This window comes from Plectropomus leopardus, chromosome 18, assembly GCF_008729295.1.
Source record: "Plectropomus leopardus isolate mb chromosome 18, YSFRI_Pleo_2.0, whole genome shotgun sequence".
NCBI classification, from domain to species: domain Eukaryota; kingdom Metazoa; phylum Chordata; class Actinopteri; order Perciformes; family Serranidae; genus Plectropomus; species Plectropomus leopardus.
The window spans coordinates 9,130,877-9,156,087 of record NC_056480.1 but is presented as its reverse complement, the minus strand read 5'-3'; the positions used below and the strand labels follow the sequence as shown (position 1 = coordinate 9,156,087).

The window sequence follows — 25,211 nt, the reverse complement described above, 5'->3', positions numbered from 1 at the left end:
CTGCTGGAATAGTTGCCTACCTCAAAGCGGTCAGGGACATTAAGTTTAGGAGACGGGATCCCCATTAGATAGTCCACCAACACCATGATCATGATGGTTATAAACACAGCAAAGTCGCTGATAGTGGATCGCACCTACAAAACACAAAAACAACACAGCTGTATTCATCGATTCATTTAGGAACTGCAGCTGAGCTTGCATGCTTTCTGCTGTCACTAAAACACACAGCAAAAAATAGAATAACCCCAGTCTTTTATTTCAGGTCACTGTCGAGATCCAACTGAAGTAATTATTACATTCACGTCAACAGTGAAAGCATAACAATACCAGCACCTGCCTACACAGAACACCAAGTGATAAAAGACTAGCTGCTACTGTGTGGGCAGATGCAGAAGATCTTTTCTTTCTGTACATGAAACAGCTCATGCGTACTAAAGTCTGACACAATGTAAACATTTACATAGCGTGGGAAGCTTTAAACTGAATCTACACACTACTGTATGCACAGAGACGTAAAGAAACAACTTGTTCAGATGTGCATTGAGCCATTTGTGACATGTTTAAACATTGTGGTACCAACAGTAGAAAAACAAATCTAGCAAACATCTCACCCTGGTGGGAAAATATCTTTCTGTCTTGAACTGCTTTAGGAAGGAGGACAGGAAGAAGGTGGTGAAGAAGAGGATGACGGACCAGAAGAGAACATCTGGGATGTAGGGCCCGTGATGGCCGCAGGCAGGACCCAAAAATGCCCCGTGGAGTGTCTTACACATCTAGAGAAAACAATGTTACAATTATGAATTATGATGAGCTGTTACAGTACTGACAAGTCATATTTATTTATGGCACTTATAGTTTTTTGTGTGTAGAGGTTTCAGTTGTTGCATTAGTGCATGTTATACGTGTGCGTGTGTGTGATTCCTGCATATTACACTGAAGATCATTGCGTACGGGTCTCACCGAAACATTGAGGCTGCTCCATGGGATCGAGTCTGCGCTGTATCCTGTCCGGTTCCAATCCTGCATGATTTTCTCGGAGGCATTTACTGGTGGAGAGCACTGACACCTGGGGATAACAGAACAAATGCTGAGCAAAGAACCTATGCTTAAGGTGAAAAAGAGTTCGGTTCATTTTGAAGTTAATTAAAAGCACAGGCTGCAGCGAAACTGCTAGCATCAGTTGTTTTTGAATTTGCTTTTTCGCAAGGGAGTAATTTTCATTTCAGCTCTGGGGAGGAGATGTACTGGGAACAGCTAAGGCCACTACAATTAAAGTTCCAGCAATAGGAGCAGTGTGCTCTTAATGGGAAACTATTTATGCGGATAATACACTACTTTATGTAACCTTTTGGTGCTTAACAAGACATCCTGACCTGAAGAGCGCATTAAAAAAAAAATGTTGCTCAAATTCTGAAATAGTAACGATGGTTATATGTTGAAATGGTTATTTTGTTATTAATGAAAGGATTTAATAGATTCAAAGCATTATAGAATGAATTAATTAACATTGATTTAAAGAACATTGGCTGGGCTCTATGGCTTTAAAATATTATCACAATATTTCAAGGCTAAGGCTTAGAAATGGCCTTGCTTCACTACTGTTCATTTTTGGTACCACAAAAATAAATTACAGAAAAAACTGTACCTTTGGGTGCCTGTACTGGATTCAAGGCACTGGCATCAGTACCAGTATCGGTTCAAATGTGAAGAGTACCCCAAACCTTGGCACATGTTCATCTGACTATGTTACATTTGTGTACTTCATTAAATTAATGTGCTTATTTGATATAGTCTCATGGCGTGTATGACAATTTTAGCCTTATCCTTTCAGGTGCAACCCCAGTGGATAGACTTGGGAGGAAATAATGAACATAAAAACATAATCCAAAGCAGCACGTTGGCTTACTGTCATATCTTAATAGTACAAAAACAAAGCTTTAGTGCTTTAATCCATCTCTGTTGTAGGATGAAGATGAACTGCAGAAGACAGGAGGGGGCACTCCCACACAGGAGTACACTCCTGCAGAGGAGCTGGCTCTCTTCAATAATGAGAGACGCTCCTTAATGCAAGGGGTGGGAGGGGATGTCTCATCAGACCCTGGTTGGAGTGGCAGCTCCCAATTGACAAGGCTATCTATCATAGGAAAATTGTCAAGAAAAGCCAAAGGACTTTGCCACCCCCTGATGAGCCTTGCCCTTATATACAAAGACCCTGGATCAGAACTGGATCAGATACGGTTTGCAGCATAACTCACCACAGCTACTTTATGTACATAAAGTAAGAGTAAGAGGTGAACCACCTTAGTAACTTGGAAAACCCACAATTAAACCTAAAGTTAGTTTGTAGTTTATTTTATAGCACAGGCCTCTGGTTAATCTTGCTTTTGGTTAGGGTCTAATATAGAAAAAAAATATCTAAAAAAAAAAAAAGACCACCTACCAAGAGGACATTTTTTTATATTTAAATACTCAAACAGGAAACCAGCTCGAGTGGTTGTTACTTGACAAAGTGATAACTTTGTTTTAAGCTACCAGACAAATACTTTATTTGCAGTGGCCATGTCGCAAGACATCTGATGTGCAAAACCAACAACAGCAAAGCTTCCTGTTTCTTCACAGTAAGAGCTCCCAACTCCTCCTACCACAAGATAAAGTGTAAACAAATATGAATAAGATAAACTTAAATATAAAAGTACTTGAGCTCTTAGTACTCACGAATACAGGGTAAGGTTGTCCAAGTCGTTGTGCATGTTGACGGGGTAGTGTTCTCCCAAGTGAAAGAGCTTCTCCAGAGCCTCGTAGATGAAGATGATGCAGATGAGCGCAGCGAAGGCCTCTTCTGTGAATCGGGTGATGTAGCAGACCAGGGAACTCGCATCTGTGGCCACAAGGACCAGACACAGGAAGGCTGTCCACAGACCAATGCTGGTTCGCAGAGACAGGTAAGACAGGCCGTAGTCACTGGGAGAGACAGACGAAAGGTCACATGGAGGAGAACAGATGCAGGCATACACATGCCAAATGTGTCAATGTGTCTAATGTCCATAAGTCCAGTTAACATGCTGTACACTATGCAGACTATTGAGTCAATATTTTGAGTGTTTCATCATGTAAAAGTAAACTTGCTTGCTCTTACCTGCAGAACTTGAAGAGGATCTTCTCAAACACTAAAACAGGCCCCGTGCTGCCAAGAATAGTAAGGGGCTGGCCTGCGAAGAGGGAGTATGCCACCCCTGTCAGTGAGGCTCCAAACAGAGACTCTATGGCACTCTGTAGACACACAGGAGAGGGAGGGAGTGAGGGAGTGAGAAAGGGAGGATGTGGGAGGTGAACCACCCGAAGGAGGATAGAGAGGGAAAGACTGAAGGAGAAAAGAGAGAGGTGAAGAAGAGACCCCGGACCAGAACACAGAGAGTTTTGATTAAACAGACATTCTGGGCTGCCTCCGAGAGGCTAGATAAACTGTCTGAGTGTTTCCACCCTGCTGATTTGTCCGAAGTCATATCTGTGTGTAGCCCTCGCCTGCTGAGTTTACTCAGACGCATCACACACACCAGCACACAGACGGTGCCTATGCCAACAGTCCCTGTTCTACTAAGGACTTCTGAGTAAAGAGGAGAGAGAGTCAGACAGAGAGAGACAGGGAGCAATAAAAAGAGAGACACTGTATAGCTTGCAGTGATAACAGATTAGTGCATGGGAGGCTGAAGAATCAACATATCCTCTTTTGGACAGTTGATAAAGACTTCACAGTGAAAGACATCTACCTAAATGAGTATGTAATAGCGCAGTGAAGTGGTTGAAAGATGATGGTGACTTTTCTTGACATACTAAATGATCTGCTTTATAAAGACAAGATGAAGTAGGGTAGTTAGAAAATGTGTTTCTCCCTTTAGAAGTAGTAGCAATGGTCATGACTGGGATGGACTACATGCAGATCATAACATCAACATTTAACTCCCACATCAGTGATTGTCAACTGGTGGCCCATGGTCCATATATGGCCTGCAGAATATTATTTAATTCAGAAAATGTGAGAAGGAAAAGCTCAGTGTTTAGGGTATGGAGCATTCTTTCTGCCTATATTAAAGCAACCCCGACAACAGTTGAGATGCATCTATTTTTAAGGAATGATTAGAGACAGTAAAGATCCCAGGCAACAGGGACAAAATCCCTCTGTCTCTCATACATATTAGATACACCCTCATGATTTAGAGACAGTAAAGATCCTAAGCAACAGGGACAAAATCCTTCTCACTGTTTCTCATTCATATTAGATACACCCTCATTCCTAATGGGATGAATGAGGAAATTTAATTTACTTGTTTTTTTATAAGGGGAATGTTCCTTTATATTTTGGGTTCCTTTATATATTCCTTATAAAATGAGATGAAATGAGACACAACAGACTTACCACAATTAAACGTATTTAGACTGGGTGCAGAATCCTCTATGCATGTACCAATGAAGTAAAGATCAGGACAGCACTCGACTGGCACAGTTAATGTAGCTGTTGACTCTTTCCTTACCTCATGTACCGTATGTACATGGGTGTGTCAGATTAAATGTTACAGTGTAAGAAAGCATTTGTGTTACATACAGTGGCTGATGGAAACATCTTTAGGATAGGTTACGTCAGATTATGTTTTTTTTTTTACTAAACACAAGGATTCAGGAGTAACAATATCATAGCAACATCCATTTAAGGTGCCAGATCAAGACTCACTAAATTAAATGATATACTCACGTGTGATTGCCAAATTTCACTAGGTTCTTTTATGTCTTATTTGGAAAACCATGGCACTTAGAAAACCAGGGATGAGGAGTTTGATTCCCACTGGGCTCATGAAAAGGGGTGACTTTTAAGTGCCAGGCTTTCAGACTCACTATGTTGCCTTTTGTTGCCTCCCCCAGCAGACCTCCGAATGTGATGACGGGGGACATGCAGGCGCAGTAGAGGAACAGGATGGAGGCTAGACACTGCAGACTGAGGGAGTCTCTGATGTCGCTCCAGTAGAACGGTAACTTCCGCTTGAGGTCCAGAATCAGACCTCCGCATATCCTGGAAGAGAAGAGAGGTTGTTTTAGTGCTGGGTGGTATGAGCCACAATATGTACCACTGTATTTTTTTTAAGATTCTTGTGATTTTACAGTATTTTTTTACCCTTTTATATATAGATTTATAGTGGTTTAATCTACTGTCAGGAGTTCACATGATTCTTTACATCCATTATTTGTTTAGACTTCTCATTTTAAGATCATAATACTATTTCATTTCTAATTTTAATTTTTTTTTCAGCAATGAACTGCCATTTGGCAAAGTGTTGATTTGTAGGGATCAACAGATCATTAGTTTTATACCCTGACAACTGTCATTTACATTGTCAAATCTTTATTTAAAAAGGCAGACTCCATGGTATCATTTTTGCTTGAATGAATGAAAAACACATTAATGTGTTAAGCAAGGGAAATTGAGAGAGTTAAGTGAACACATCCAATTTAGTGTCACATAAACTTTATTAAGAAGTTATCCATCAGTTTCACTAAGATTAATTCAGAAATAAAAATAAATGAATAAAAACAATAATGCCAAGCCTACATGCAACTATCCTTTAATGGTTAAGAAGTGATACATAAAAATAATAAAATTTTACAGAGATGTGTCATGTCATTATATGGCTGGTGGGTTTGTTTTTCTACACTTACATCTTGTAAATTAATACAAATGAGTTACTAGGTGTCAAATTTTTACACATTCAACTGATTGTTGCTTGAACACTAATTACTCCGGAGAAGATATTAACACTGGCAGTGTTAATGCTGGGGCAGTGCCATGAGCTTGCAAGTAAGTGTGCATCTTTATAATATTCAACCACAAAACGTAACAACAGTGTGATCTTGCTGCATTCTCTTCTCTGTCTTGTTTCTTTTCTTTGAGGGATTCCATTTCACACCTTGTATATTTTCATCTTTTTCCCCTGACACCTGTCCAATTGCTCTGCTGTGAGGTCTTCTTTCATTTTCTTTTCCTCACACCTCTGGAACAACCTCTATTCCCTGCCTGCACAAGTCCCACTGTCTCTTCTATACAGCCTGTTCCTGATAGCTTGCTTTACAGTAGCTTCTTACACTTCCATACAGTCCACTGTCCTACTCCCTCAGAGCATGAGCCTTTTATAGCAGCAGTAAAAAGCAGAGTGAATCTGTAAATAATATAGTACCTCACATCTGATGTGTATGTGTGCTGTGTGTGTGTGTGTGTGTGTGTGTGTGTCTGTCTGAGGTTTCAAATAAACATAACTTGTCCTTGCTGTGTGGCCCAAGCTCCAGAGAGCCAGCATCTGACTGATTATTGGAATCTCCTACTTTCAAGGGGCAGCTGTACACTTTTCCCTGTTTGGTAGTGGTAGTAGCTCAGTGAGAGAAAATAGTTCTTACATGAAACTGTTCACAACCAGGTCTGTGGATTATCTTGAGTTACAGGGTCATGATTTCTGGAAAGAGACTTTGCTGTGAAGTTTTTAAATGTAGTGGGGTTTTTTTGTTTTTTTTGGATGATTTGAGCACCCCATCCAAGTGCCATCTAGCTCCACTGAATTGAAGAAAGGGAAAACATCTCTATGGCAACTGACACCAAAACAATCTAGACTGATAAATAGCACTGGAGGTAAGAGGAAAAATCTGTGTTTTTGATTTTGAGGTAAACTGTTTCTTTTAGGGAAAAACTGCATACTGTAAAATACATCTGATAATGTCTTTTGATTCATCTCATCTACATTTTTAAGTGTTTGGAGTTAGTCTTTGAAGCTAAAGAGGATAAAATGAGGTCTTTAGTGTCTTTGACGAGTTTTCTCCAGCAGCTCTCGCTAACAAGAATCATTTGTCTCAACTTAATCAACATGATGTATTAAACATGCCTACTTGTGCTAATGAAGTTGTAAATTCAACTAGGAAACACTTTCAGTATCAAATATATCTTAATATGAACATTTTTGCTGACAGGGGTATTAATAGAGATTACTGGAGTGAATAAGTCCCTATAATTGTTTTAACTCGCTGCTTTGGCAAGAGAAGGTTTTAAACTCACCTCCCAGTCCTCTGCAGCTCAGGCCCTGCATGATGATCATCATCGTTTTCCAGCTCTCCAGCTGGAGACGCAGTGCCGTTGGGTTGGGACGGTCTCTTCCTCTTCATCTGCAGGTCACAGGACATTTAAATGACATATAGTGACATGTATTAAAATTTCATCGCTGTCATGATGCTTTAAAACCATAGGGGGGCACTCTCAGTGTGATTATAGTGGTTTGAAGTGTTCTAAAGAAATGCAGGTACAGAGAAGTCAATAAAAACATCTAGGTAACATTTTGAGATAACATAAGTAATCCAGTGAGTATACAGGTGTCAGACATCAAGACCTTTTCAAGATCATTTTGAACCATATTTAGGACTGAATCATCTTTTTCTTATTTAGGCATTGCAGGTAAATAGTATATATATTTGGTCCTGTGCAGTTGCAGGTTGTATGTAGGAATATGATTATTAGAGTGAGTTAGGTTAATCTACATTTTGCCAACAGGATGTGAAATTATAAAAAAAAAAGAAGGTATTGGGTTCAATGGTCAAAAGATATCTAACATCAAAACGTCTTTCACACAGAAGAGCTTGAATAATTTTGAAAAAAAAAAAGAAAACTTTAATTTTAAGGATCATCAGACACACTGTAACTACTCCATGTGAGGTCAGATCTAGTACTGTGTTCAGATGCAGCTGGTTAATGATCTCTGCACCTGCACCTCCCAGGAGAATTACTGTATGCTTGCTTTACATGGCATTTGCATTTTATGTCTGTAAAACACACCATTGCATGCCGTTTTTGCTAAGTACAATCTTTGACTGAGAGAAACACTAACCTGAGATGGGACGTTCTTGGGTGGCTCAATCCGGATTGTGGGGTCCCATTCTCCGGGAGGCAGGACAGTCACTTGATCGAGGAACTCGTCTATTCCCGAGAGGAGATCAGTTCGGTCTTTGGCCTTGTATGCTACATCGTGGAAAATCTGAATAATGGATATTAGTAAGAGTTATTAAATTTCTATGCAGCAAAAAATATAGCTCAAAAAATCCAAAATGAGAGATTTTTTTTTTTTAAACAGTTTTAGGGCAGATCAAACTGAAATAAATTACAAAAAGGGATCAGTCTCTTTCTCTCACCTCATCTGTCATTAGTGTAGCCATGGATCTGCCAATCTCATGGTACTGTGGCCCTTTGCCATGAGGACCCAAAAGCAAGAAAAGAAACCTTTGAAAAGGAAAAAATATCATGAAATGCACCATGAGTAACACCGACCTCAATACAGATCTCATGATTACATACCATGTTCACTTAAAATGACCCTATGGAGTCTAATAAACATGTCTGATGCATTTCCTCCTCTGTAAAACCTTTGCAGATTCCTTTGAAAACACACATTTTGATATCTATATTGTTTACATCAATGCTCATTGACTATGTGGTCTTCTTACCTGCGTTTGCTGCCATTCTTTCTTGGCATGTTATAGCTACTATTGACAAGACAAACAGATTTAAACTGTCCGCAGTGAGATGAACGGTATCAACCACCTGCACATGTACCAAGCTGAGCAAATTTTAAATTTCTGTACCCTAATATATGAAAATAACTTGGATTTTTAAGTTTCAACAATCACCAAAATCATCTTTTTATTTTTCCAAGCCACCATTTTGTGTCTGGTGTGTAATGAGCATCAAATGGCTACAGACTGTTGAACCCAGTTCAGACCAAAGATTCGCTACACGACCAGTTAAAAATTTCAACTACTTGCACTGTGCCAGTCTGCAACACTCTGAAAACCTGCCAGGTTACACCAATGCCACTAGACGAGACAGAGTATTGTACCCATAGCAACAACTCTTTGCACTTCCTTTCTGATTTCCAACTTTTCAGGCTTATTTTGTGGCTGAATATTATTTGTAGCATCTTAAAATATGAATAAGGATAGTAACAGTGAGATACTTGATACAGTTGCATTTCTAGCTGTGATGAAACGGCATATATATATATAAAATATAAATACGTCACAATAATGTAAATAACCAGCACCGATTAATTAGGCAGATAGTATGAGCGTATGACATGCACACATACAGCAAGCAGCAGCCACCCACCATACCACAAGACACACCATAAAGACAGAGACCGACAGACGTGCCAACAGCTACAAGAATGTAAATGAGACAGACTTGGGCTCGGAGGGGATGAAGGGATGGCTGAAGTCAGAGAATGCCACAACAAGTAAACACAACATCTGCTGACAGCTTGTAAGTGACTTGGCCAGTGGACTTTGTTACAAGCTGATTGTCTTGTCACAAATCTTTGGTCTGAACTGGGCTTCAGTCCTGTTACTGCAGAGATTAGAGACATGGGGAACAGGGCTGTGGATGCAGATTGTATGTAGTCAGAACCACCGTAAAAATCCCCTGGTTTTATTTGTTGCATATGAACAGGGCTTTTACAAATCACTTTAGCAGTTTGCTTTAAGTTGCTTTCAGAGGAAAATAACTTCTCAGAGTCGGCAGCTTTTGTCAGATATCAAATTTTTGGAATTCAAAGTCTTTGTCATGGTATGATTTAATTCCAAATTATTGTACCTCGTGGGCACAGGCACCTCTGTGAGGCCTGTGATCAGGACCGCAGGGGACAGTCGTACGAAGGCTATTATGGGCTTCTCCAGGAAGTCCACTTCTCCCACCAGTACGTTGGAGGCTTCGGCGCCCGGAGGAATCTTTTTCATGAAATTCATGTCCACCTGAAATCATAGAAAAAATTCAATTTAAGAATCAGACAAAAGGACCAGTAAAAAACAAGAAGAGTGAAGGACACACATGCAAACAGAGATGCTGGAATGTAAGCGATGGCAGCATGTCGTTCGGAAACCATGATAACAAATGAAAGATAAGGCAAGGTAGTAGCTACATAAACTGCTAGAGAGTACTGAGCAAAGACCGTCTGTCAGGAATTATCATGTTACTAAATAAATACATCTTAAATGCAATGCTAAATACAGATCTGAGCATGGAACAATTTCTTTATTCCTATTTAGAAAAGACTGTCTTGATCCCTCCTTTGTATCCTGTGACTCACACAAACACTGCACCTTATTTTTTGGCAGTCATAGTGGATGGTTTTATAATGGTAGCTACTTATGGCGCCCTGCCATTTCATCTAATGGATGAGGTACAAAATGGAAGGATGAATGGAGGCCAATGCGAGGGAGGAATTTTCAAAATTAACCATAGTTACGTAACTACAAGACTTTTACTTTGTTGATCAATTTGTAGTCCATTACAGGTGGAGCAATGACTGAAGATGCCGCTTGCTGAGCCCAGAGGAAAAGCTCTGATGGGTTTATGAGATGGCGGCTCTCATACGGGCGATTTTCAACACAGACCACTCAAACGTCTGTGGAAGTCAAGATGAACTCATGGGCCCTTTCTGCGCTCAGTACTGCGGTTAGGTTACCTTGCTGAAGTCGACACTGCTGCTTTCTCTACTGACCCCTACTTTGGACGGTCTCCTCTCCACTGCCTTGTTGCCATCCAGGTTGTTTGGGACCGAGTTCGGAGACACCAGTGGTCCTGAGAGGGACAGGAGGAAAGGAAGAGGAGAGGAGAGACAAAGTGGTGATGGACACTGTGTGAGTACTTAGAAAGCAAAGACAGGTCGAGAATTGCAGCACAGTTAATCAGGAAATGCCGTTTTGGGGTGTTATTATCAAATGCAAGTTTTTCTCTCAACTCAGTTTTTAATTTTGATGAACTTATAGTGTGGGCATATCAAACAAGAGGCAATTTCACAGGCATTACATTCATTTTGGATCACAGGTGAGCTCTTGGCGAATACAAAATCCTGAAGTCACACTGCTGCCCACGCAGGTTTGTAATGCAATGCTATAATATTCATTCCTGTTATGCAGCAACATTTTCTTGAAAAACAGCCACAAGTTAACTGCTACATTTTAAAGAAAGATGGTTTTGATTTTTTAAAAAAACAACAACAAAAAACAACAACATGAAAATAAAAAACATACTAAAGTTTAGTGTATGTATAGATGGTTAGCTGGCTAAATCTCAATCACTCACAAGGGAGCTAAGACTAACTTTGCTCAAAATGTTTCACCCTGCTACGCCATTATGAACCGGTCCACCTGTAAGAATTATTATCTGAGTGCCTGAGACTGGCAAATATGTTTTCCAAACAGTTAAACATGTCACTACTAATGCAACAATGCATCTTTTTCTCAAAAGTTTTGACTTTAACATATTGCTGCATAAGAGAAATGACCCACAAGTTAAATGAAGCTGTTGTTTTTGTGTGATATTTGCACTCTGTTTTGGTAATTAACAGAAAAATATGAACCACTGCATCAGTAATATGCAGTCACTTATCCTCATTAGTTGAGTGGCCTGTCTGATCAGCGTGGGATAAAATGAAACCTGTTGTACTTGCACTGAATGTGCAAGTTCAACTGTGCTCAGCAATGATCAATAGTCACTTGAAATAGATAAACAACAAATTGAAAAAGTAGTAATTTGATTTGCTAATTAATATTTTACAGTTTTGGCTGGAAGTAAAGGATTTCTTCCTGTGCAGCCATTATTAGACATGATGATTTGGTACAGAGCTGTAACACTGTGATGTCTCTCCACAGGAGAGACGATATATTTCACAATGTACTATTCCTATTTGCTTTCCATTACTGTGGTTAAATCAGCCCTGCTTAGCTTAAATTCATGTCAGCGCTGAGCTGAAGGTGAGGGGATGTGTTTGATATGCCTGACAGTTCACCTTCCTCAGACTTCAGCACCTTCAAGTGTTGAAGCAAAAAAAAAAAAAAAAAGCACAGGAAGCTCTCTGATGTGTGCGTAATTGGCTGCACACTTCAACATTGCTTATGTGATTTGAGCCATACCAGATACAGGAAACGCTAGCACTTGAGGTGACATGAGAGTGGGAGATGAAATGAGGGAGTCATGTATATGGATCAAAGGATAGCATTTACATACTATCCTCTGAAAATTCTGAGAGAACACTTCTTTTACCAGGTTTTCATTCTTTTCTCATTTTCCACATCAACACATTTCTCATTTTGCCATCAGGAGGTAATCAACCCAACGTCAAACAAAAAAACACGTATAAAGGCGTAAGCAATATGCGTCACTCATTTACGAAAATCCCAAATCTAAATTAAAATGTGCCATTTCTGCCAGCATGTGGTTTGGCCAGTGATCCATACCCTTGAATTGTACCCTGGAGTAACCCCAGTGGAAGCTGGGTAGCTGTGACTGCTGAACAGGAGCATGATTGCTCACATACCCGACAAAGCCTCTTGGAATAAGGGAGGGATTAGCTTAGGTTGCATTCGCCAACGCACTTCATTCAGGAAGGCTAAGCCCTGGAATGCTCCCCCATACTAGCCTTTTAAAAAGCGGCATCACAGGGCTACTTCATTCCTATGCAAAACAGTGACATTAATAACTGAAATGATACAGATTGTTTTACTGTCAGTCTGGTAGCACTGTATATCCTCTGATGAAAGGTGCAAAGATGATAATAATAATTTATCTTTTGAGCAGTTATACGGATGCATAGTATGCATGTCTTGATCTGGGTCAAGTACTGGTAATCTAAAGTCCCTTCTACAATTGACATTACACTGTAAAAAGACTTAGAGAATCTCGATGCTGCCATTTGCTATTTCATAATATGCTCAGTTTCTTAAAACTGACAAATAGAAACACTTAAACAGAAACAACACTGAAATTAAAAACAATAAAATAATTTCCAAGGCCTGGGAAAGTGTAATCAGTATTTACGAACATGAGTTATTCTCTCTTAAACCACAGAAGTCTCAAATTTGTGATTTCATCAAGTATAAAGTCTGGGGTACTCTATAGACAGTGAATGGGAAACAAGATTTTGTGGACCCACGGAAATGTTAGTTTTCTTTTTTACACCCAAATTAGTTTTATTCTATTGCAGTGTTCTTAGTTTTCAAACAGAACATGTACCCATATACTCAGTTATCCTGGTAGTTCTCAGGCAATGTTTATACTTGGTTTTAAGATGCGTCTTGATGATCGGATTATAAGTGGACACCACTAAATACAGTTGTAAACGATCACTAAGACACATTGTGATCTGACGTGTTGAATTCTATTCACAGCAACATCCTATACTCCACCAACACAACCGCTAATGTGACGATCCAGAAAGTAGCGAGAGTGTGGACGTAATCAAGGAGGTTAAAAAGAGAAGTCATGGCGTCATAATCACAATTCTGCTATCATTGAAAAAGTGTGTATAAAAAACCATAAGCAAATTTGTACCCAAAAGTTCTGTTGGGCTGAGCACACCCAAAGAGCACCTGACCTGACAGCATCCCTTCATTCATAGCTGCTGTAACATTCGAAGATCGCAGCTTTTGTTACATTGATGCTGCATTGTTGTAACCCCATAGCTCCCACAGGGTCAGAGAGCGTGTCCCAGCCTTCTTTGAATAGCCTTGGATGTAATAAAGGTGCGTGGGGCACTTTGACCTTTTGTGTACGTAATGACATCTGAACACAAGTGGTCAGTTGGAGACACATGATAGACACAGGTATGAAGGCAATGTGTTCGGCTGTCTAACAGTGTCTGGATGTTAACAGCATGTGTAAACAGGCTCTCAGTGTCATCTGTGAAATCTTTCCATTTAACTGTCTGTGGACCAGCTACTTTATTGGATTTGGGAGAGTTGTTCATGTTTTCTTATATTTTAGCCTGTCTAGGACCTTAGGAATAACATGTATGAATTTTGAAAAAAAGCAGTTTCCCTTTAAGAATTGACAAGTTCTCAAGCAGAGCCTGAAATAATATGAAGCGGGTGTATCGGTGATTCCCTGCATGCCCTGTGTGCAGGTATTTCCCCCATGACTTCACACTCAGTGGGTCCATGGCATGTATTTGTATAAATAGGCTGCAGTCAGCTCAAAACCATTATAGTACGTGTATAAACTGGGAGAACATATAAATCAGTGAATCATTGACGTGAATTATTTTGTTACTTGTTTTAACCTGTAAGCCAGGCTATCACTCATCCAGACAAATTATTCTAAAAATGACACATTAAGGGAATTTGTCTTAACACTATATCTCTGTTCAATACACAGTTAGAGATAGTTAAGATTGTAAACTGCTCTGTTGTACAATATTGATTTGAAATGGCTACAGTGTTATTAAACTGTGATAATGAAGGCTTAAAACCCCCTTTAATAACCCACACAGTGATGTCAAGATGCTTGCTTCTTGGGAAATACTGTATATTTTCCTTGAAGGGAGTACAATTACAGAAGCTCTCCAGCTATAATAAGACCACCCCAACCTTTCAGACTCAGCTTCCACCAAGTGATCACTGGTTCTAATGACCCATACTTTGAAGCTGTTCCCAGAGGGGGACAAACACAGACATGCACACTGAAATGCAAACACAGTCTAATAATAAACTGACCAGACTTGCTTTGGGAAGAACAAGAAGTCACTGGGTGCCAATATGACGGTACATACAGTACCAATACTCCCACCCTGGTCTTATATTTAGCCATGCTGCTGGCACCCTCACCCTCACTAAACTTAATCGGGTAAAAGAATGTTTATACTTTTGATGAGGAGGAAGAATATGGTGCCAACTGATGCAATGGGAAAAGCACAAGTTGCATGACATTTACATCTGTGTGTGCTCAAAATGGGGCGGTCACCTAAGGATAAGACATGTACTACGTTAGCTGCTGCATAATAACAAACAGATAGGGATGTCCCAAGCCTATATCAGAGTCTGTGTCTGACACTGAAAGATTGATAGTATCAGTGATTACAAAACAATCCATTTTAGTCCACTTTATTAAAATAAATTGTCACCTGAATAGGAAAGTTATAAAAAAAGGCCCGGTGCACTCTGCATGAACACAAGGAAATTATTCCAAACGCAATGTTGTAAGTGAGTGAACAACAAGCAGCATGAAAAAAAAGCAGCCAGTAGTTCCAATTACAGCACCATAACACTCAAATTGCATAGGAGTGTTTATACGTTGTGTTCATTTTAGGATAAAGAGTGCCCAAGGGATGACATTTTTCTGTAGGCCAATGCAGATGTTAGCTTTGCCCTGGTTCCCTCATCAAAAATGCTATTGGATTTTTCCATTGGATTTTGGATTATTGCAGAAAATAAGCTCTGTGGCAAACAATATTTTTGACACTTACACATTTGGTTCAGCAAGGTAATCTTCATGAGCGAACACAACTTTTGGGATTTTAGGAGCCTAAATGCAATCTCCAGAGGCTATAAACGAATTACATCACAGCAGCATGATTTAACGTAACCACCACATCAAGTCTGTAAAGCTGTGTTTAGTGTGGCTCAGCGTGATGACGTTCTGTAGTCTCATTTAGTCATTTGTTAGCAGCTGCTTGTTTAAAGACACATTAAAGTGTCAAAGTTCCTGAATGGGGTATTTACAGACATATTTTAAGCTGTAGAACAAAATGTGAAAGTCCCTTGCATTAACTACCAATCTTATTTCAGGCTTCTAACCAAAAACCCATTCAAAAAACACATTGACTTTGATACGAGGGAACCGGAGGTGCTGAAATGATAACTTATTTCCCGAGTTTTAGGACTTATTACTGGCACTCTACAGACATGCTTTGCGAATCCCATCTGTAGCTTATTGTCACTACAGATCCATATTGAAACTCCTCTCTATTTATATCATACAAAACACTAAAGGACACCTTTTAAAATTTTGTAGGAAATTATACTAGGGAAGTGGTGATGCAAGTTGTAATGTAGGTCTCTTTGAGGTTAAGTTTGTACTGTATCTATCTAACAATAGTTTAGACTAAATTAAAAAGAAAACACGATCAGGACATCCCTTCTGGTCTTACATGACACACCTTGACTGATGATAAAGAGATGGGGAAGATGGCTAAACATGGGAATAAAACATCACATGATGCAGGGATGGGGGAAAGACAGATAGAAGGAAGCCATGCAACCACAACGAAGGAGGTGTGAACAAGGACGGGACCAAGCAAGGCATATATGTTGAGGAAAGTCTTAAAAATGTGAAAGGAGATAGAGAGAGGTTTGAATGGCAAAAAGAAGTATAGAGAGTTCAGAGAGAAGAAAGAGAGATATTAGTAGAAAAGAATGGGTTGGTGGAATAGATAGAAACAGAGAGGAAAGTGGAGCAAGAATCATGAGGCGGAGAGGAGAGTGGTGTCAAAAACTTTGTGGATAAATACAGGAGGAGGAGCATCCTAGCGAGTGAGCCCTTGCTGTGGATTACTGATGAGATGGCCGCAGGACTGGAAGTTAACAGGAAGCAGAGCTTTCATGCTAGTGCTAGTGTTCTCTGTTCAAGCCGTGACTCACACTGGCAGGCTACACAGATATTTGCCTTCTAAGGGCAGCAGCTCGAGGCCCTGGGATGCCGAGGATGCTCGTCGGCTGAGTTCTGGTGATGGTGCGTCTTCTTCTGCAGAGTGTGGTGGGTCGTCATCCTCGGGAGGCGATACCACCACTTCGGGGATGCCTTGAGGGCCGGCGCCTGCGCCATAGGTGCGTGGCGGGCTTTGGGAGGAGCGCCGGAAGACAGAGGGGGTATTTTGAGGGGTGGTGAGGAATGGGGTGCCTGGGGCTGACCCAGTGTTGGAGGAAGAAGAGGGTAGGAGATGGTTGAGCAGGACGGAGACTCTGGACTCTCGTCTCTGGGAGAGGTTGGAGACAGAGGAGGCTGCCCCTGGCTTGTGGAGAGAGAGACGTGAAGAGGACAGGCCCTCTCCTAACAGAGGAGACAATGGCAAAAAAGGGAAGAGGAGGAGGGAGAGAGAAGAGGAGGGAAAGGAGGGAAAGGAGGAAAAAGGAATAAGGGATGGAGCAGAGAGGAAAAACATATGAAGTAGGAGTACATCACAGAGGTGGTATCTGGAAGAGACACAGCCAGAAGGGGTGGGCAGCAAGAGCGTGGCAGAGGTGTAGTTAGAGAGATTCGTGCTTGCATAAACATGAGCGAAAGCAAGGTTGTGTGCAGGAGACACTAAGAATGATTCAGTGAGGCGTGTAGGAGGGTCTGCAGGGGCCAAACAACTCCTCTCATTCAACTCCGAACAAACCAGTCACACATCATGACTGAGGTAAGGCAAAACTTTGAAGTTCAGAGAGGTTTTCATGCAGGAGAGGATGAGTTAGAACAATGTCAGTGCACTGTAAGCAAACGTGTGCTCTAACCGCAACAAACCACTCATAAATCCTGCACAGTACATATTCATATGGCAAGAGACATAGATCTTTCACACCACAAGTACTACCATCACCAACCAGTAATGTGACATATATAATTTTGACATTTCAGGTTTCATGGTATGGAAATGCAAGCCCAACAAGAACCACAGGCACAGAAGTGGAGAATGTGATATTTCTCTCATTCTTAAAACCTCAGATCATAAAAATGCACACCATACATTAACATCACTGCAGCCATGCCTAGTTAGAAAACACACAATGCTGACTCTGGTTGCAGGTTAAGCAATATTTCCCGAGTGTTGCCCTATGGAGTGAAAACAATCAGTAATCCAATACCCCAAGCCAGGCCAGCCATACAGGTTAGCACAGTCAGTAGCACCCAGATTTCTGTTTCACTGTTGGGGCCGACTGCTTCGATATAAATCATTCTCTAGATTTACTCACTTTTACCATCCACCTTGTACGATGGCATTGAGGGATTTGAACAGTGGAGGTTTTAGGAACAGTTCCCCAGTGGTCGAAAATATGGAGGAAAAAGAAATGCGAGTGCATCGCAGAATCTCACCATTTTTTTCAAGCAAGAGTGGGTCAGAATGTTTCTTGCCTATGTCAGCAATGGAGCGCACCAGAGGAATGCGATTGCTGAGCTTTCTCTCATTCTGGTGGTGGTGTTTCTTCAGCATGGCTTCCCGCACCTTGTCCCGCAGATCCTCCTTCAGCTGTCCTGATGCCACCATGCTGTCTATCACCATGTCTGAGGTGTACAGAGGCAGGGACAGAAATACACAGAAAGAAAAGAGTTATAAGCCTTTATATCACACTTTTATCCGCTACAAAATAAATACAATACAATAATATAAATATGTCACAAATCTTCAAACAGGGTTCCTACGGATTAAGGCAAGATATATTTAATGCTTTTAAAGACTTTTTAATGCCATTCATGATAGATTTTAAGACCAATCTTACAATAAGAAAAATTGGAGAAAAAATATTAACAGAACTGACAATTATCAGGAGTGAGGAACAATTTTGAAAGGCACATTAGGGGCGACTAGGAAGAAAATTGCCACTGCCGGATTAACAATTTTGCCGAAATTTTTATTTCATCATAAAACATTTTAATCTTTCGGCCGTGACGAGGAAATAACAAAACTAGGACATACCTGCTGTTTGTTTGCTTTCATTTGGGTTTTTTTTGGTGATTATGTGTTTCTTACTCTCAAATAACATCTTTTATTTTCAGTGTTTGATTTTTAGGTATCATCTTCACGTGCTGCCCCATCAGCATAAGCACAGTGTGCCACAGTAATGATCATCTGTGTGAAACCATGCACGCTGTATATAATAACATGGACTAAAAGAAGCTTCAGTGCAAATAATATGGATACATGATTTTCAGTTTCAGCCTTACATGCAACGTGGTAAGAAAAAACAATTCAGAAAATCCTGCTTCCCATGTCTTAGCATTTAAGGCTTCTGATATATTGATTTAAGACTTTTTACTACAAATTAAGCCTTAATTTTAAAATAATGTGTTCGATGCCTTTTAAGACTTTTTTAGGATCTGTAGGAACCCTGTTAAAACATGATTTAAATATGTATACCTGCAATTTCCTCGATACTGTTGGCCCTCATATCCAGCATGACTGTGCCATTGAGTATGCAGCTCCGTAGTTCAAATAAGCTGTGTAGTGACAATGTAGCCACATAGGGCTTACTCCACCTCTCCCCACCGTCTTCCACATCCTCTTCAAACTTCAACCATCTGAAAACAAACAAGAGGTACACAAAACACATAGACCCAACAATTTACTTGAATCCACAAATTATTATTAATGTCCCACTCCATTCAAAAATATGTTTTTCTTCTGTTTATATCCCCTAAAATGTATGACATGGACTTTCCTGTATTGTATCTGTAGTGTTTTCACATTCCCTTACTGAAGGGGGCGATGTCTTCGCACTTCCCTAAAATCCAGTTCCAAACACAAGCTGGGGAATCTAGATTAGGTACGTTACTCATACGAAAGCCAATTGCAGTCTAATACAAGAAAAACATATTAACAGGAAAATAGATTTTGAGACAAACCCAGCAAAAAAACTACAAGCCTGCAAGCTAACAAATGACATAAACAAATGAGAGATGCTACCTAAACTAGTATCAGTTATCAGTCTGATTAAGTACTAATAATCAGTATCAGCCCTAAAAAACCACTCAGTTGACCCCTAAGGTAAACCACATTGAAGTTTTTGGCCTACAGTGGAGAATGAGCCTAGTCTGTGTCTCTTCGGATCTCATATAGAGACCAACAAATTTACTGTAAATGAAGTCACCAAGGCTAATAGCTTTGGGTAATAGCTGTGATCACAATAGCTAATCAGGGTTTCCAGTGAACTCCCAATAATGTCATTCTATGATTATGCTCCAAAGCTATCACATACAAACACCAAGAGATCTGGAATTATTCAGCTCAGAGGCATTAAAGGCCACTGGTAGTTCTGTATTGCTGTCACATTTCGCGGACGTCATGGCGTTCACCCCTCAAGTTTCTTCTGACCTGGCAGTCTCCTTCCATTCAGTGGCGCTGCCATCTCTGAAAGAAAGCTCGTCCATCTCGGTGAAGAGGTCATGGGGGACGTGCTCAAGGTCATCGTCTTCTGTACCCAGGATGAACTGGACCCGCTGAGATGGTGTGTCTGGACAGAGAGTGGGCAAGGGCCAAAAGTCAAATTAATAATATTTACAATAATAACAGTGAAATTCTCCAGACAGTATTTATCACACTCTGTGGAGCTGTTGTTTTTATTTCTGAGTGGGTTCCTGTTTAATTTTTTAACACATGCAAATATACACTGATGATGTGATTCATACCTTGCAAAAGGTTTTAAACGTTTCCACTGATCTACAGGTGGCTGCAATGTGCCAAGATATGCAGCAATGTGCCAGCAAAGGCAGGGGAGAAGAAGACTGCAAGCTAGTAAACATGGCTTTAAATAATGCATATTTCAAAATGTGCTCCAAATCTACTTTGAAAAATGAAGATGGAGATGTATTGTGTTCATTAGATCACATTGTGCCATAATACACTTTTGCATTTCTGAGAGTGTGAAACGTAACTTTTTTCCATTTACAAGAAAACAGGGCACCTTTAAGTGGATGTCTTATTCTTAAACACATTTTCGCAAGAGTTTCCCCTTTAGTGTCAGACTATTCTGTGAGTTCAGCCATAGAGCGTGACAAAATGCCTTGAAGAAGAAAAAATTCAATCGGAGCTTAATAGATGGTAGCATGATGAAACAGAATTCTTTTGGGTCTGTTTGAGAAAATGTGTTGGCAACTACACTGTTGCCTTCCCAAGCTGGGGAGAATACTTTTTAGGTACAGTGAGACCGGCACATCACGAACTGCTTTTCATTATACTACATAAGAGGGAATACAGCTGCTGGCTTGATGCTGAGAAACTGTGCAAGATAGCCTAATGAAAACCTGAATGCTTTCCAGCAATTTTCTTTTCATGTCTGATTGAATTAGAGAGCAGATATCAGGACATCTGGAACCGGAGAGAAAACGGAAATAGATATGGCAGATTACAAGACTACATGCCACGGGGAGGCAGATATGGAGTGACTGGAAGCAAAAAAAGGGAGAGTTATTTTCTGTTCACACATGGGTACATGGGGTGGTGGTCTGGTGTGTATCATGAACACATGAGTTCACTTAATATGGCTTTTGTTGCTGCTTAACGTTATTGCACTCCTTAACCTCAGCATTAAGACAGTCTACCCTTTGATATTTTTTTCTGGGTCAATTACTCATGTTACTGACCCTTATAAACCTTTAAAGATTTTTTGCTATTCATCTCTAGAGAAGAAAGCAAGACACATGATGACAGATGGTTTATTTAACTCTCTGTGTGTGTGTGTGTGTGTGTGTGTGTGTGTGTGTGTGTGTTAGAGACTCTGCACGAGCTGGACATGTGATGAAATTTTTAGGCACCAGCACGAGGTATGAAACTGTGTACATGAGTAAGGTGCTGATCTAGAATATTCATCCTATAAACTGGGATGCTGTGTGCCCTCAGTCAGTGCTGTCATGACAACAGGACCAATACTGTCCTGTTTAGTGTCATAAAGGTCTATTAAACCCTCACATACCCTTTTTCCAGACAAAGAACAAGCTAAACTCGACATGACGTCTTTATTTCCTTAGCAACAGGTTTAGGAGTTTGAGTCGTGAGCTAGATAATTGATCTGTCAATCCAGTCAGAGCTAGGGTTGCCAAAATAATCTATAATTAGTATTGAATACAATACTCATTTGCAACAGTATCGATACCAGCAGTGCCCTCTATGCCTCCTCACTGATACGCAACTACACACACAGCACAGCTGCAGACAGGCAGGCTCACAGCTCCTCCCTTCACTAGCAGCTTTTTACATTTTTCCTCCTGCGGTATCGAAAATGGTATTGAGCATCCAGTTAGAAATTCTAGCATCCTGACAACTTGATGGATGAGAAGAGCAGAGACAAGTTAAAGCACACTTTTAGACTCTGTGCAATCAATAGTTAAATTTTACTTAAACTGCAATTTCAACTGCTCCTTCAGTGACTAGAGTACATTCTGCGCTCCAAGAGTGTGGTGCAACAAATAGATAAACAGTCCAGCTCCAACAAATAAATGAATGTGTGGGAAAACCTGCTGTCCACTTTTTTTCTTTTTCTGGTATGTCACATTTTAAAGTGAGCCGGAAAACAGGATTAGCATGGAGACCAATTAAAATGTTATGGTGGTTATTTCTATCAATGTTTCTGACTTAATCAGTGTCTCGCTCTCAAACTTTGTGACCAAATTTTGAACGGTGTATGAGCACTGTTTGGACGGAGGTAGAAGATGTAGCGGCCCATCATTGCATCCTACTAGCAAAGAGGCTAAAATCAGCACATCCACCCAGGGGTTGTTTTTCCCATCACTGCCAACTGGAGATGACGGGAGCCGGAGCTGATATACTCCTGTGACTACTACCAAGTCATTTGTCCCAGAAATGAATGCCTTTGTGACCTTTCCCATCAATTAAATATAAAAGCCAGATGTTTGTTGTGCAGAGGGAAAGGTGCTATAGAGTTCAAAGCATTATTTGGTTGCTTATGTGTCTTGCAGTTGAGGTGATGCAGCAAGTTCTCTCACAAAAGCACGCACACATCACTTAAAATGTCATAGCCTTCAATCAGTGTCAGCGGCTGGTTCCCGGTGGCCTTTTCTGCCTTTTAGAGCTAAATGTTTTATTCAGAACTATTTGAAAGGCGGGGAAACACAAAAGGCTTAAACAGAGTGGTGCTATAACCTGAAAATCTATGCATTGTTAGAGGGAGGTCTGCTTCCCTCAATTTTCCTTTCACTGCCAACCAAGCTTTTAAGCTTTTTATTTGTGATGGAATTCAAGATGTTTTGTGGCATTGTTACTGCATTAAAAGTCCACCACCATGGCCATCAGAGAGTGGTTTATCACTTAACTAGCTTTATAACTATTTGCAAAGAATCAGTTTATGAATGCAGCACAAAAATCCCACCAATTAAAAGAATTAGAAAAGCATGATCTATCCATTGTGGATTGAAAGGGTCTCTGTTTCTTGTCTGAAGCGAGTCTGTGGGTGCATGAATAAACACAGTTGAAGGCTCTAAAAACTATATTATCAGCCAGGTACTGTGTGATGGGACACAGGTATGAAGGGAGAGAGACTTGGAGAGAGAAATGATAGTAAAAGGGGCTTTCGGGTTTGGTACTAAATGGGGGCATTAAGACATTAAGGATGAGTGTTTCCAACCATAGGTTGGGGATTCCCTGCCATCGTCCTTCCCCTCTTCAGAGTCTTTCTCTTTCTTCTTTCGGTGGTGTTTGTGTCCTCGGTGGCGATGCCTCCGTTTGCTCTCCCTTCCAAGAGGAACGTGGACGCCTACATACACTGCTCTGTGGCCTGGGGACAAGATAAGTGCAACACCAATTCAGACACTTTTTCCCATACGCCCACTTTCACACAAATTAGCAAAGGAAACATGAGGAAAGAGAGTAAAGCATAACGTAATAAAGGTCAAACAACAAAACAGTTCACAATTTCAGTATGACACAAAGTTACTCAGAATATCATTAAAAACATGGTAAAGAATTCTATGTTGAAATAAAACTGTTTTATAATTCAGGGTTCCTACAGCTCAAGGAAAGTTAGTTTCAGACTTTTTAATACTTTTTTAACCCAACTCAGAATGGACTAATTTTATAATAGCACAAAATTAGATTAATAATTAATAGATTAATGAATGCCTTTTAAGACTTAAGAAGGATTGGCAGGAACCCTGTATTTCTGCTCCTTTGGTAGAACATGTTACTAGCCTCCTGTCTTTTCTTGACCCGCACACACAGCAGATTTCTGCCTCTGTTAGCAGGCAAAGCTAATAATTTGTAGTATTAAGTATTCAGTAATAAGTCAGATTCTTCCCAGGTGGACAATAATAGGATGAAATTCGAAATGCAATGGATTAAATTCAATTAGTACAAGGCTAGGTTGAACTGACTGTTTAGGCCTACAATAACATTTTTCACAATACCAGTCATTTACAACTGAAGTAAAAGACACACAAACATTTCAGACAGAATGACAGAGGACTACTTTCCATTTCTTTTGAGTGCTCTAGATATTCTACATGAAGGAAACCAGAGTACAACATTTAACTTTTTCACCTCTCTGCATTCTCCCAAATGTTTTATCTACTTCCCCTCATTATGGTTACTGCCACACAGGAACCGTGTTCTGAAATGCGAACGCCCTATTTTTGCCCTACATTCTCTGCCAATACTCATTTTTCACAGATGAGTCATCTCTCTTTGATTTGAGAGGGAACCCAGGAGGAATGAAACCAAGATGCAGCACTCAGAGGAAGGCAGAAGTGACACACACGAGCTGAGCAGATGGAGAGAAAAACAGAGACAGAGAAAGAGAAAGAGGGAAAGAGGAAGGGAAAGAAAGAAACAGGAGGTGAAAGAGGATGGAGTGAAAAAACCCCAGCTTAGCTGGACGGAAAGCAGAGTGCTGTAGGGTGTCACAAAACGAGAGAATGGGATAGAGACATTATTGAATAGAGGATGGAGGATATGAAGTGTGGTGGACACATAAAGAAAGAGCAGTATGCTGAGGGAAGACAGAGGGACAAATAGCAAACACCTGAGGGAGATATTAGGGTGGTAATAGCATCTGTGGTGTGGCTACACCTGAGCTGCATTGACACTTCATTAGATGTTAGACTCCATCTAGTGATGATCCAAATCCGATGCCTGAACTTGCGCATCAGCTGACAGCAAACTAATGATCCAAGCCATTGTGCTAAATCTCAAAAACAATAAAATCCCATCCTAAGGGACCAAAGCGTCTTAAGTCTACTTAGCCTGGTGAGTCACACTTAAAGTGATCAGCAACAAGTTAATGAATGAAAATAAAATAAAGCATTGGTTTAACAGAAATAGAAAAGGCAACATAATCATGCTCAGGTTTCAGCTTTATGTCCTCTGGTTTGATTATCACCCTTTTCATCAATTGAAAAAAAAAATCACATAGACAAATGAACACATGAACACACAAATCATCCAGTCTGGGTGGCTTTAAACTTACTTTCCAAATCTTCCTTTTCATAGTTTGTGTGCGTGGTGAAGCTGGTCTTCCCATGGTCAACTATTGCCTCCTCATCTAGACCCTGAGAATGACAGGAGGGAGAGAGACAGAAGAAATATGAGTATCATGTGCACATTGATTTTTTGGCTTATATAATATTATAACAATTATATATACAATTACATACATTA

The 25,211-nt window shown here is 40.3% G+C and overlaps 1 protein-coding gene across 2 annotated transcripts in view; it reads right to left on the bottom strand.

Annotated features, from left to right (window-relative positions):
* The window catches only part of LOC121957467 (sodium bicarbonate cotransporter 3-like), a 54,947-nt gene that overhangs the window by 10,637 nt on the left and 19,099 nt on the right, over window positions 1–25,211 (bottom strand). Inside the window, exons 2-17 of one of the 2 annotated variants that reach the window (XM_042506043.1) lie at window positions 25,021–25,102; window positions 23,185–23,334; window positions 19,920–20,058; window positions 18,966–19,126; window positions 17,924–18,112; window positions 10,575–10,654; window positions 9,668–9,825; window positions 8,212–8,299; window positions 7,911–8,057; window positions 7,088–7,194; window positions 4,888–5,062; window positions 3,137–3,270; window positions 2,716–2,961; window positions 961–1,066; window positions 612–773; window positions 21–134 (exon numbers count right to left, since the gene is read on the bottom strand). In XM_042506043.1, coding sequence (XP_042361977.1) covers window positions 21–134; window positions 612–773; window positions 961–1,066; window positions 2,716–2,961; window positions 3,137–3,270; window positions 4,888–5,062; window positions 7,088–7,194; window positions 7,911–8,057; window positions 8,212–8,299; window positions 9,668–9,825; window positions 10,575–10,654; window positions 17,924–18,112; window positions 18,966–19,126; window positions 19,920–20,058; window positions 23,185–23,334; window positions 25,021–25,102 — 2,238 coding nt within the window. Of the gene's footprint in view, window positions 1–20; window positions 135–611; window positions 774–960; window positions 1,067–2,715; window positions 2,962–3,136; window positions 3,271–4,887; window positions 5,063–7,087; window positions 7,195–7,910; window positions 8,058–8,211; window positions 8,300–9,667; window positions 9,826–10,538; window positions 10,655–17,923; window positions 18,113–18,965; window positions 19,127–19,919; window positions 20,059–23,184; window positions 23,335–25,020; window positions 25,103–25,211 lie in introns of both variants that reach the window. The other variant, XM_042506042.1, reaches the window with a different exon arrangement.